At 37.1% G+C, this 11,913-nt stretch overlaps 5 protein-coding genes across 5 annotated transcripts; 3 read left to right on the plus strand and 2 right to left on the minus strand.

Annotated features, from left to right (window-relative positions):
- Window positions 1–493: 493 nt before the first annotated feature.
- Window positions 494–2,419, plus strand: GCK72_014291 (uncharacterized protein; the record flags this gene model as incomplete). Its single annotated transcript, XM_003100685.1, has 5 exons — window positions 494–749; window positions 796–923; window positions 968–1,236; window positions 1,286–2,069; window positions 2,114–2,419. 5 exons carry the CDS (start codon window positions 494–496, stop codon window positions 2,417–2,419), a joined length of 1,743 nt encoding a protein of 580 aa, XP_003100733.1.
- A 5,251-nt stretch (window positions 2,420–7,670) lies between these two features.
- On the minus strand, window positions 7,671–8,028 carry GCK72_014292 (uncharacterized protein; the record flags this gene model as incomplete). Its single annotated transcript, XM_053730228.1, has 2 exons — window positions 7,671–7,927; window positions 7,971–8,028. The coding sequence occupies 2 exons, from the start codon at window positions 8,026–8,028 to the stop codon at window positions 7,671–7,673; spliced, it is 315 nt and encodes a 104-aa protein (XP_053585000.1).
- On the plus strand, window positions 7,677–8,429 carry GCK72_014293 (uncharacterized protein; the record flags this gene model as incomplete). Its single annotated transcript, XM_003100736.1, has 2 exons — window positions 7,677–7,934; window positions 7,986–8,429. The coding sequence occupies 2 exons, from the start codon at window positions 7,677–7,679 to the stop codon at window positions 8,427–8,429; spliced, it is 702 nt and encodes a 233-aa protein (XP_003100784.1).
- A 1,023-nt stretch (window positions 8,430–9,452) lies between these two features.
- GCK72_014294 (uncharacterized protein) lies at window positions 9,453–10,205 on the plus strand (the record flags this gene model as incomplete). Its single annotated transcript, XM_003089144.2, has 2 exons — window positions 9,453–9,710; window positions 9,762–10,205. 2 exons carry the CDS (start codon window positions 9,453–9,455, stop codon window positions 10,203–10,205), a joined length of 702 nt encoding a protein of 233 aa, XP_003089192.2.
- Window positions 10,206–10,720: 515 nt separating this feature from the next.
- Window positions 10,721–11,371, minus strand: GCK72_014295 (uncharacterized protein; the record flags this gene model as incomplete). The annotated part of the gene is made up of 1 exon (XM_003089145.2): window positions 10,721–11,371. The coding sequence occupies one exon, from the start codon at window positions 11,369–11,371 to the stop codon at window positions 10,721–10,723; it is 651 nt and encodes a 216-aa protein (XP_003089193.2).
- Between the last annotated feature and the right edge of the window lie 542 nt (window positions 11,372–11,913).

Below are 11,913 nucleotides of genomic sequence, written 5' to 3' on the forward strand. Positions count from 1 at the left end.
TCAAATTTTAAAAAGTCTTCCAGTCGAATAAAATTTTTTTGATTTTGTTCTCACTGCAGAAAAAATGCGATGTGGATATCAAGCCAAAGATTTTACTGAAAGAATGGATAGAGCAAGACATTTTCTAAAAATGAGCTAACCAACGCGTGTGTAAAAGAAGGAAGAAGGCTAAAGTTAGATGAATGAAATTTGTTTCATCCGATTATTTTTTGAAATTCGAAGCAAATTAATCATAAATATTTATATAAATTGATCACATTTATTAATAAATACATTTTCTACATGTGGCGAAAATTATATTCAAACAGCCGCTATTTTCTGTAGATTACGGTGGACATATGTGTGCAAACACGCGTGCTTCCTATTGCAGACCAGGCATTTAAGTTGACGACATATATCTCCTCCAGTTTTTCATGCATACTTTTTATAAAATGTGATAACTTTCTTTTTATCCGAAAGATTCATTGAAATTCAATTAATTTGCTTTACAGGGATGGCACCGATAAAAAAAACAAGACCGAATGACGGTGTCAAGAAGATTTCTTTAGCAGCCACCGATGTTACCCCGGCCCGAGGCGTAGAAGAAAAAATGACCTGGAAGGAATACAAGAAAATGAAAAAGCAAATCGGCAATGGGATGACGAGTAAATCGAAAAAGCTAAAGAGGCCAACACCAAAAGAAGATGAAGAATCAGGAAAGAAAAAGCCTGTGAAGTTAACAAAAAAGCAAAAGGAAAGACACGATACAGGTTAGCTTTGAATGAATAAATAACCAAAACTTTAAATTTGAAATAGGTGCCGACGTCATTGATCCATCTGCAATGCGATCTAAACTTCAACAGGAGAAAATGAAAATGACGAAGGAGAAGTTTGAAAAAAGAATCGAGGCAACCGCGAAAGCGGAGAAATATCGTGTGGAAAATGTAGAGTTTGATACACAATATTGACAATGAAACTTAAGTTTTAGGTTGGATTCGTAGCTCCGGATGATGAAGATGACAACTCATTGACATACAGCATTCGGCAGAAGGACATCGTTAAAGCTGTTGATTTAGCTGCTGCTACGAAGCATTTTGAGCTGAAATTACCTCGTTTTGGTCCCTATCATATTGACTATACAGACAATGGAAGACATTTAGTTATTGGCGGAAGAAAAGGACACTTGGCGGCTATTGATTGGCAGACAAAACGTCTTCATTTCGAACAAAATGTGATGGAAAAAGTTTCAGATGTGAAGTATGTGTACTTATTTTGTTTCAAATAATCGATGTATTCTGTATTTTAGATTTTTGCACACGGAAAACTTCATCGCTGTCGCTCAGAAAAACTACACTTACGTGTATGACAATATTGGAACAGAACTTCATTGTTTGAAAACAATGTATGATACTGCTCGTCTTGAGTTTCTTCCTCGTCACTTTTTGCTCGTTGGAGCATCTCGTAACTCGTTCTTGAACTACGTTGACGTTTCCGTTGGTAAACAAATTGCTTCGTTTGCCACCAAATCTGGAACCCTCGATGTCATGTGTCAAAATCCTGCAAATGCTATCATTCACACCGGGCATACTAACGGAACCGTATCATTGTGGTCCCCAAATTCGAAGGAGCCACTCGTGAAAGTGTTGACTCACTTAAGTGCAGTGCAAGGAGTTGCTGTTGATGATCAAGGAAACTATATGGCAACCACAGGTCTCGATAGGAAATGCCGTATTTGGGATGTACGAATGTTCCGCCAACTCCATGCATATTCGCTTCCATTTGGTGCTGCTAATGTTGCGATCTCGCAGAAGTTGGATGTGGCCTGCGCAGTTGGAAACCATGTACAAGTATTCAGAGGAATGCATAACGGAACTTGTAAAGAACCGTACCTGGTACATAATTGTGGAGGCGTTGTCACTGATTTGAAGTTCGTTCCATGGGAAGATGTGCTTGGAATAGGCCATGCTCATGGATTCACGAGTATGCTGGTTCCAGGAGCCGGAGATCCAAATGTTGATACGTTCCGATCAAATCCTTATGAGACGAAATCGCAGAGAAAGGAACGAGAAATCAAACAATTACTCGACAAGGTAATTTCTTTACTGGTGCAATATTATAAGTACTTATATTTCAGATTCAACCAGACCTTATCAGTCTTGATCCAGATGACATTAACAAAGTTAATGAAGGCCTTCTCGAGCTTGAAGAAGAAGAGCGCAAGAAAATTCTTTACATTCGTCCAATGTCCGTTCAGTACACACCACGTCATAAGATGCGAAGCAAGAAAAGTGGTTGGAAGATGGAAGCCCGTAAAAATACTGTCAAAAATCAAATTCGATTGGAAAGAAATATGGAAAAAGGTGCCGTGGAGAAAGAAGTTTTCGGGGGAAACGAAGTGCAAGAGCCAAAGAAGAAACATATTCTCGACAGGCTCAAGTAGAAAACTAATACGATCTTTTCTTGTTGATTTTGAATTGTTGGATTTCTCGTTTTGTTTCTTTTTTAAGTTAATAAAATTTTGTTGTGAGTCTTTATTATTTATTTTCAGAAATTTTCATACAGTAATAACAAAGAAAAACAAAATTCAGGTATTTCAATAAAATATAAGGTTATGCCATTTCAGTATTCAGTTATCATTATCTTCTTCATTCTCTTCGTAATCACTTTCTTCTTCATCACTGATCTCCTCCTCGTCATCACTGCTGTCTTCTTGATCATCTTCCTCCTCATGATCAATGTCTTCCTCATCGTCGAAATCTTCCTCCTCGTCGTCGAAGTCATCTTCATCATCCTCCAATCCTTCCTCAATCTTCTTTCCTTTCTCTTTTTCAGCATTCAATTCGGTGACCAAGTTCTTGTGATACTCCAATGATTCTGTGATGTTGTTGATTTTTTCTTGAATTTTGCTGGTCATCAGAGACTCGAATCTTAGCGATTCCACTGATTCTTCCGCTTTTTTCTTATATTCTTCGACAAGTTTCTGGCTGCTTTCGAGCTTCTTCGTAAGTTCTTCGACTTCCTGATTCCTCATTTTTTCGATGAGTTTCACTTCAGTGAAGTATCCAGTCATCAGATCTTTGAGACGGCATTCTTCCACGGATTCCTTTGTTTGTTGGATTCTGAAAATTGAATATCAAACTATTGATTTTTATTTCATTATTTAGTTACCTCATATCAATCTTCTCCTTAGACATTTCACAAATATCCGTTCTATCGATTCCCGTCATGATGTCCAAGAGATTTTCGATTTGAACAAGATTCCAATAAGAACTGAAAACAGAAACATATTCTATAGGATCAACATTACTCATTACTCCTTACTCTTCCTTCTTCTGGCTCTTTTCATCTTGAGAATCTTTCAATTTGATTGAAATCTCATTCACTTCAGACTCTTTTTTCTTCTGATATTCTGCAAAAGCCTTCTCGATTTGAGCATTTTTCTCCAATGCATTTTCCAATTTCTCTCTCAAAGTGTTCATAAAATCATTGTTGGAATCACCGTTCTTCGCTTCGAACAACTCTTTTCGTTGCTCCAGAAACTTCTCCTGGAGAACTTTGAATTGTTCATTTCTGACTTTCAATTGCTCTTGAAGAGCAAGAAAATCAGATGAAGCCGATGAAGCAGTCATGCTTTGGAGTACCTGAAAATCCAATCAATAGTATAACGAAGAGGGCAAAAAGAAGAGAAAAAGGAGGGGGGACTGTTCCCGAGAACACTAAACGAATGAATGACGTAAGGTAGAAGAGAGCAACGTTCTCGTTAGATGGTATCTCCGTGACCTTCATCTCATATGAGCTACGTCATCAGCTCTCTTCTATTTACTCTCTCTCTCTCTACAGTAATCGATGTTCTCAAGAAGAAATAAAAGGTCCAATAGAACGGCAGACAGTGCTAATACGTGAGAGAACATCCCTATTGATTGAGTGTTAGCTCTAGGTGACATTTCTTGATGGGAAAATGGAAAAGAAGAAACATTTATTGGTACGTACTATATTGAAAGCTTCTTAATTGAAGAGAGGAGAATGAACTCCGGGCAAGAGAAAGATAGTTTTAAAAGTTGCTCTCAGAAGACCGTCCTCGGAAGAAATGAAATAATCTGATTTTGAAATAAGACCTTTTCTAGTTCAAGTAGCAAAACTTCGAGTTTTCGAGGACTTCTTACTTTCAGTTAGCGATTCCAACTTTCGAAAAAAAATGGATCGTATCTGTCTGCACAGTACTGTGACAAAAATGCACTTGATATCATTCAAGTATTCCAAAAGAGGAAATTATCAAATTTGAACAGTATGAAAAGAAGAGTCGTAACAAATGAACAAGTTTGTTTTGTCAAGTGGAGAAGTGACATGCACTTCGAATTACTTGAATAGTGGCACTAGTTTCACATATACAGTACCGTTCGAAACTCTATCATATTTTTCTTTTTTCAGTTGAAAATGTCCAACTTTGAGAGTCTGTCATAGTAAAACTAACTGTTCCACAAAATAATTGTTAATGGGATCGAACAGACCAAGAGTAGACCTTCATTTTTGTAGTTGACAACTTTTTTTGTACGGACACTCCCTAGAGAGTTATGATCGTTTTAAGGCAACAGCTCAAAAATCGCACTATTTTGCACTGAAATGAGCGGTTTGAGAGAGAAATTTCTATGTCGAGATGTAACTTGCTAGGGAGTGACCGTTCAAAAAAGATGTCAACTACAAAAATGAAGGTCTGTTCGATCTCATAAAAAGTTATTTTGTGGGATAGTTAGTTTTACCATGACACACTCTCAAAGTTGGACATTTCATCTGAAAAATGCAAAATATGATAGATTTTTGGCCGGAACTGTATCTCACTATCAGTTCACGTTAACTGCACGACAACCTTCTATATCTCTTTTATATCCAAGACATTTTCAACATCTAACTGTATTTCCATTATTGATAGAAAGAACATATGGACCGAGAGCATTAACATCATACATAGTTCATACACCTGCTCTTTGACTTAATACCATCAATTAGCATCGGAAGATTATATCCATCAATTAGTGACACAGCATAATAATCCCTCATAGAATATGACTTCTAGTTGATTTCAGCAACTGATGTGTGTGGAATTCCTCTACATTCGTTACATTTCTCCGCATTCTAAGAATACCACTTGAAGTTTATATCGCATCACATCCAACATTTTCCCATACTTTGTCATCTGAACTCGGATTTTTAGCCGTCCACCTAATCAAAATCCTTGTTTTTCTGTTTCGAATACTCCTGATCTAATTGGAAATAGGTAATTGCTCGATCAATTGTTCTAAACAATAATGAGTCAGCACATTTGAAAACCAAAAGAATTTCTTCTAGTTCCATTTAATAACAAATGCAACCCACAAGTTTCTCTCAGTTTCCTTTTTCCATCGGGATCAAATTTTTCCTTTATGAGCTTCTTATCAAAATTTCGTTCCTTTGTGATCTTTCTCACTCCACCGAATCAATCAAGTTCATCTCGACCGCTAATTTTCAGCAGTATTTTGTGATTCCTTTCTGCATAAACTCCACTGTTTTGTGTACCCATCATTATTTTATTTCAAGGAATTCCGTTTTCGACTGAAATTTGATAACTAAATTCAGATAGAGGGAGAGAGAGAGAGGCATTCTATTTGTTATCAGTGAACAGTTCAAAATGAGAGAATACGAAGAAAACGAAGATTAATGAAGATTTAGAAGTTTTAATAAAACAAAGAATACACCGGAAATTGAATTGAAGAAGTAGAAAGTGGAAAAGAGAATAATGAGAATTCGAATAGTTTAAGAACTGATAAAGAGGCTGGTCTATTTTATACATCACTGCTGGTAATCAGAAAACATAGTCATTTTCAACAATTGAGTACAAATTAACAAGGCTAAAGTGTACTGTGGATTCCTGAAACATTACAGAGAAAACAATTATTCTGAAAATGTGAAATAATGTTAGTGTGAAAAGATAAACTTTGTAATATCAGAATGCGGATGAATGGAGGCCTGAATGGTACGGTTGTTAGAGATTGTAAACATTTATGTAGAATTACTAACAAACACTTGTTAACTCAAGTTGGATTTGCGGTCTCAACCGAAGTCGAGGGAAGTTCTGATTCGAATTCTTTGGATGTTTGCTGCAAACTCGGAGGTTATCCGTTTAAGAAGTTTCAGAAAGGACGATCCAGTTAAGTCCGCAGTATTGTTGGAAACTGATTCAATCACGTTCGTTACGTCCGTCTGAATATTTTTTACTTCTACATACATATTTACACATGTTTTAACTAAAAACAATTTTAAAACTCGGGACTGATGAGGCCTGTAAAATCGGGTAGAGATCGTTGTATTAAATAGTTTAAGGATTGATTTCATGTTTGGTTGACAACATTGATCAGGAATACGATACCGTGATATTGCTATTAAATGTATTGATTCCCTTTAATTATTTTCAGTTTTGTTTTTAAGTTTTTGATTTTTGTTCAGAGTTTGTGTTCCATTAGAAATCACAATTTATTCCTCGAAATCATTTTTCCAGTTTTCAATTTCCGTTTTCTAATCCTGCATGATTACTTTTCCAATCCACGAAATAAGCTCTAGTTGTGTTAAATCTCTTGATCTTTATATTTTTGTCCAATGAGAAATTTTCAAAATTCCCAAATTATTATTTTCATTTTGAACAAATTTCCACTTCTCTCTTATCTATCACGAGAAACAGTATTGAAACCACAAATCAGACTGAAATGAAAAATGATAACGGTTGTTCAAAATGTGACAATTCCATGAAAGAAAACTTTTAAGATTTTCAGAGAAAACAATTTTGGATGATTGAAATGAGATCTAAAAGATCCTGTTGATAGAGAAGGTATTCAAAACAAGATTACATCCGTCTGAATATTATTATCTTCAATTTTATACACATTTACACATGTTTTAACTTTTTTTAAAGAATCAAAACAACTCGGAGCGAAATGAGGACTGTAAAACCGGGTAGAGGGTGCTGTATTAGAAAGTTTACGGTATATGATTGATATGAGATCTAAAAGATCCTATTGACAAAGTAGTTATTCAAAACAAAATGATTCTGGAAGTCAATACTAAGAAGCATAAAATCAGAGGACTAACGGGAACGAAACAAGATAGAGTGACTGTTATGGACATATTTACAATTAATAGTTTTGAATGTCAATTGAAATGTCGAAAAACAACAACGGTAGTGATTAATAGAGACAAATAAAACAAATGGAAAAAAAGTTTGATTGGTTGATAGAAAACTGCTTCGGATGTGTCCGCACTTTCTGGTAGCTCTGAAACGGAAAAGATCAAACGAATCTATATTCTTAATATCTCTCAATACAATACAATTTAAAAACAGAAACTGAGGAACATTTAAACAGTGTGTACATTGCTAATCATTGCGATCAGCATGTTTGTTGAATGAAATCATCTCGATATATTCCTCATCTCTTTTTGTTTCGAATGAGTCATCTCTTCCTCTTTTCTTACTTTCAATGATCATAACTCCCGCCCCTCCTACGTTAACTCAAGAAACAGAAGTTTTAAGAATTAGAAAATATTACCTTCAAGTGGGCGGAGTCCCCTTACTATATAAACAGCTCCCAACAAATCACAAATTGTCAGTTCAACATTAACAGTTGACACATTTACCCTTTTAAGTTCTTTTTCAATAAATCGTTGTTTCAGTGATGGCCTTCACCAAGCTCATCATCGCTGTCCTTCTTTTGGCAGTCGCCGTTGAATCTCGTACCATTACCATCTACAACAAATGCCCATTCACCATTTGGCCAGGAATTCTCGGACCCGGAAATCCAGCTGGAGGAGGTTTCAAACTTGATGGAGGTCAATCGAGAAACATCGAAGTAGACGATGCATGGACTGCCGGACGTGTTTGGGCCAGAACTGGATGTGATGGAAACTTCAACTGCGAGACTGGATTCTGCAGAGTAAGAATCAAATGAAAATGTAAAAATGGAAATTACTATTTTGATTTTCAGAACTCTGAACAATGCAACGGAGCGGGAGGAGTTCCACCAGCATCTCTTGCTGAATTCACACTAAAAGCCTGGGGAGGACAAGATTTCTATGATGTCTCATTGGTTGACGGATACAATCTTCCAGTTCTGATCGACCCACATGGTGGATCTGGTTGCAAGCGTGCTGGAGGATGTGTGAAGGATATAAATGCTGAATGTCCAGCTGCTCTTGCCGTCAAAGGACACAATGGAAATACTGTCGCCTGTAAATCTGGATGTCTTGGATACAACACCGACCAAGAATGCTGCCGCGGAGCCTACGGAACTCCAGACAAATGTCATCGTTCGGCCACTGCTCAGATGTTCAAAGATGCTTGTCCAACTGCATATTCCTATGCTTATGATGATGGATCTTCCACTTTCACATGCCAAGCAACCGCCTCTTACACTGTTCAATTCTGTTAAACATTCATGATTTTGGCTTTAAATGAATAAATATGTATAAATGCATCTAGTATTTATTGATATATCAGTAAAATTGAAAACAGTGGAAGTTTCAAACTTTCACTGCCGAAATTTCTGAAGTGTTGGAAATAATGAGGTTTTGAGTTTCGGATTATAAGATAAGTGATCACCAACTTTTCAATTTTGGAGTAAAAACCGGATATAACAAAGTCTTGATACACGAAAGTTGTATTAGTATCTTTGGCTTGATTTCAATACAGATTGTTTAAAGTCACAAATATTGTTCATGATTTTCATTTAAACTAAAACTTAATTCAGTTATAGCCTAAGCATTGGTTAACTGTCTTTAATTTCACAAAACGATTTCTACAAGTTTCAAGATACGGAACTATTGGTTGGGATATTCTCTGAGGTTTTTTCAAAGCTCGAACAGGTATATTATTAGTTTTGTTTTTGTCAGAAGGTATCTTGAATTATGTTCATTCGAGTAGCAACCAATCAAATATTGACACGTCGAATATGGTTCTGCACGTGTAGACCATCAGTCATGAGAACATCATAATTCTTTCAGATGATTATGCGATGTTCTTCGGACATTACTCAAATGATCTTGTTCATGATCTTTCCCGGAAAGTTCTATTCGACCTCTTATGAGTTCGTGAATTCTTCTTCTCTCTTACCATAACCCCGCCTTTTATACATTGATCAATCGCCTAAAGCACCCGCCGTTCGATTAATAATTCTCGCGAATTCCGGAGAATCACGGTACATAAAACACTTATGAAATAGTATTTGAAACAAAGAGATCTGTTAACAAGAAGGTGACCGACAATAAACGTGTTTGGGAGGAATGAAACCAAAAAACGTCAATTCAAAACTGATAAGAATAGGGTATATTGTGCAAGTTAAGTCGTTCCGAATAGTATAAAAGTGCGACAGTTCGACGGAAATGGTATCAGTTTAGTTTCTTCCGCTCACCACTTTTCTCTTTTTCATGATCTCTGATTTCATTTTATTCCAGTAATGGCCCTCGTCAAGCTCTCAGTTGCCCTCCTTATTCTGACAATTGCTGCGGAATCTCGCAAAATAACCATCTACAATAAGTGCCCATTCACCATTTGGCCAGGAATTCTCGGACCCGGAAATCCAGCTGGAGGAGGTTTTAGACTGGATGCAGGTCAATCCCGAGATATTCAAGTAGACGATGCATGGACTGCTGGACGTGTTTGGGCCCGAACTGGATGTGATGGAAACTTCAACTGCGAGACTGGATTCTGCAGAGTAAGAATAGAATGAAAATGTAAAAATGGAAATTACTATTTTGATTTTCAGAACTCTGAACAATGCAACGGAGCCGGAGGAGTTCCACCAGCATCTCTTGCTGAATTCACACTAAAAGCCTGGGGAGGACAAGATTTCTATGATGTCTCTTTGGTCGATGGATACAATCTCCCAGTTCTGATTGACCCATATGGTGGATCTGGCTGCAAGCGTGCTGGAGGATGTGTGAAGGATATTAATGCTGAATGTCCAGCTGCTCTTGCCGTCAAAGGACACAATGGAAATACTGTCGCCTGTAAATCTGGATGTCTTGGATACAACACCGACCAAGAATGTTGCCGCGGAGCCTACGGAACTCCAGACAAATGTCATCGTTCGGCCACTGCACAGATGTTCAAAGATGCTTGTCCAACTGCTTATTCCTATGCTTATGATGATGGATCTTCCACTTTCACATGCCAAGCAACCGCCACCTACGTTGTTCAGTTCTGTTAAACTAAGAATGTATGTCCATTGTGTAATAATAATTGAGTTTGTATAAATGTATTGATTCTTTAATACAGTGTTTATGTGATTTTATCAAAGTGTGAAGGTCGGCGGAAGGGTTTTATTTAACAGTTGAAAGCCTATCATCGGAAGTATTCGAGTATCGTAAACACCTCGAGAATTCGATCATTTTCCACACCCTCGGCACGAAAACACAGTACCGACCCTTTCTGTTTCGCTATAAATTCGTTTGTTTCTCTTCTAAAATTGATTTCTTCGAAAAGTTTCATAACTTGAAGTGTTTGCCCGAAACACATGATGAAACTCATCAAGACTCTTTTTGTTTCATTTCCGGTCATCTCGTGATATAACTTTCGATTTCTCTTTTCATCATAATCTGAAATTTTGAAACAAATACAGTACTTCATTATAAACAAGGCTCAAGTTCACTTATCAACACAGTTTATTTCAGTTTTCATTATCAATCAAAAGAAAAAGAAATTTTGATTAGAAAAGTTCAAAACTCAACGAAACATTTCTGCTTTGAGCATGAGAGCGAAGAAACAAATTGGAAAAGCAGCGAGAACGATGAGACGATCCCAGACATCAACTGGACGAGGATATGGATAGAATGGATTTCCACTGACCGTACCATGAGATCCCTCATGTCCTTGCGGTGATCCTCCGTTATCATTCTCAGAATCCTCTTCTGGAGTTTCAGTGGTCTCGGCAGGCGCACTAGTTGCAGAGCTATCGGATTTTCCTCCGGATCCGCCATTTCCAAATACTTCATTCCAAAAGCTGGATGGCCCAGGAGTGAATAATCCACCCAGTGGTTCGACAGTTGTCTTCTCGGAATTATCGACTTCTCCTGGTTTCTTCGTTGGTTCAGTTCCAACAAAAGCCGCATCAATGTCCCACGTATTCAGTTTTGAGTCTTCATCATCGTCATAGTTAGCCTCTTCGTGCTTGTCCTTATTCTTATCTTCTTTCTTATTCTTTTCCTTCTCTTTATTTTTTCCAGAATCCTCTTCAGTCTTCCCATCTTCTGGATCGTCTCCCGAGTGATCTTCTTTGCTTGAATGATCGTCGTCAGATGATTCCGAGCTGTGGTCAGCCAATGATAACATAACAAGTGATAGAAAGATCAAAATGAGCGCAAGTTTCGATCTCATCTGTAAATAAACAATATGAAGACGAGTTTCTATAATAAAAAGAAAATGCATTTTATTGACAAAAAAGAGCCGAATAAAAATACGAAAGGAGCGGCAAACATCAGTGTCAGAAGCCGGAAACACAGCAATTTCCCTCGGTAGCCATGGAGCCGAAGCTAAAATATTGGGCGGAGCGAAACAAAAATTATTTGGTCAGGTTTGTAGAGATCAATTTTCATGGATTTCCGATGGATAAGAGACACACAAAGCACAAAAGATGAAACTAGTGAAACTTCCAAGTCAGAATGATTACGATAGCCGTGAAATCCTCAAAGTCAACCATCATGAATCAATTGGTTACTAAATTGTTGGGAGAAGAGAAAAAAAATCAGATTTGTGCGTCGTAAACAAAACCAAGGAGAGAGACATGAATAATTCTTAATATAACTTTATGACAAACAAGAGGAACTCAATTTGAGAAGATATCTCGAAACTGAAAATGGGAAAAACTGAAAATAATTTTACCAAAAGTTCAAGTAAGCTCTTCATATGATTCCCACACA

Source organism: Caenorhabditis remanei, chromosome IV (genome assembly GCF_010183535.1).
Source record: "Caenorhabditis remanei strain PX506 chromosome IV, whole genome shotgun sequence".
Classification (NCBI taxonomy): Eukaryota; Metazoa; Nematoda; class Chromadorea; order Rhabditida; family Rhabditidae; genus Caenorhabditis; species Caenorhabditis remanei.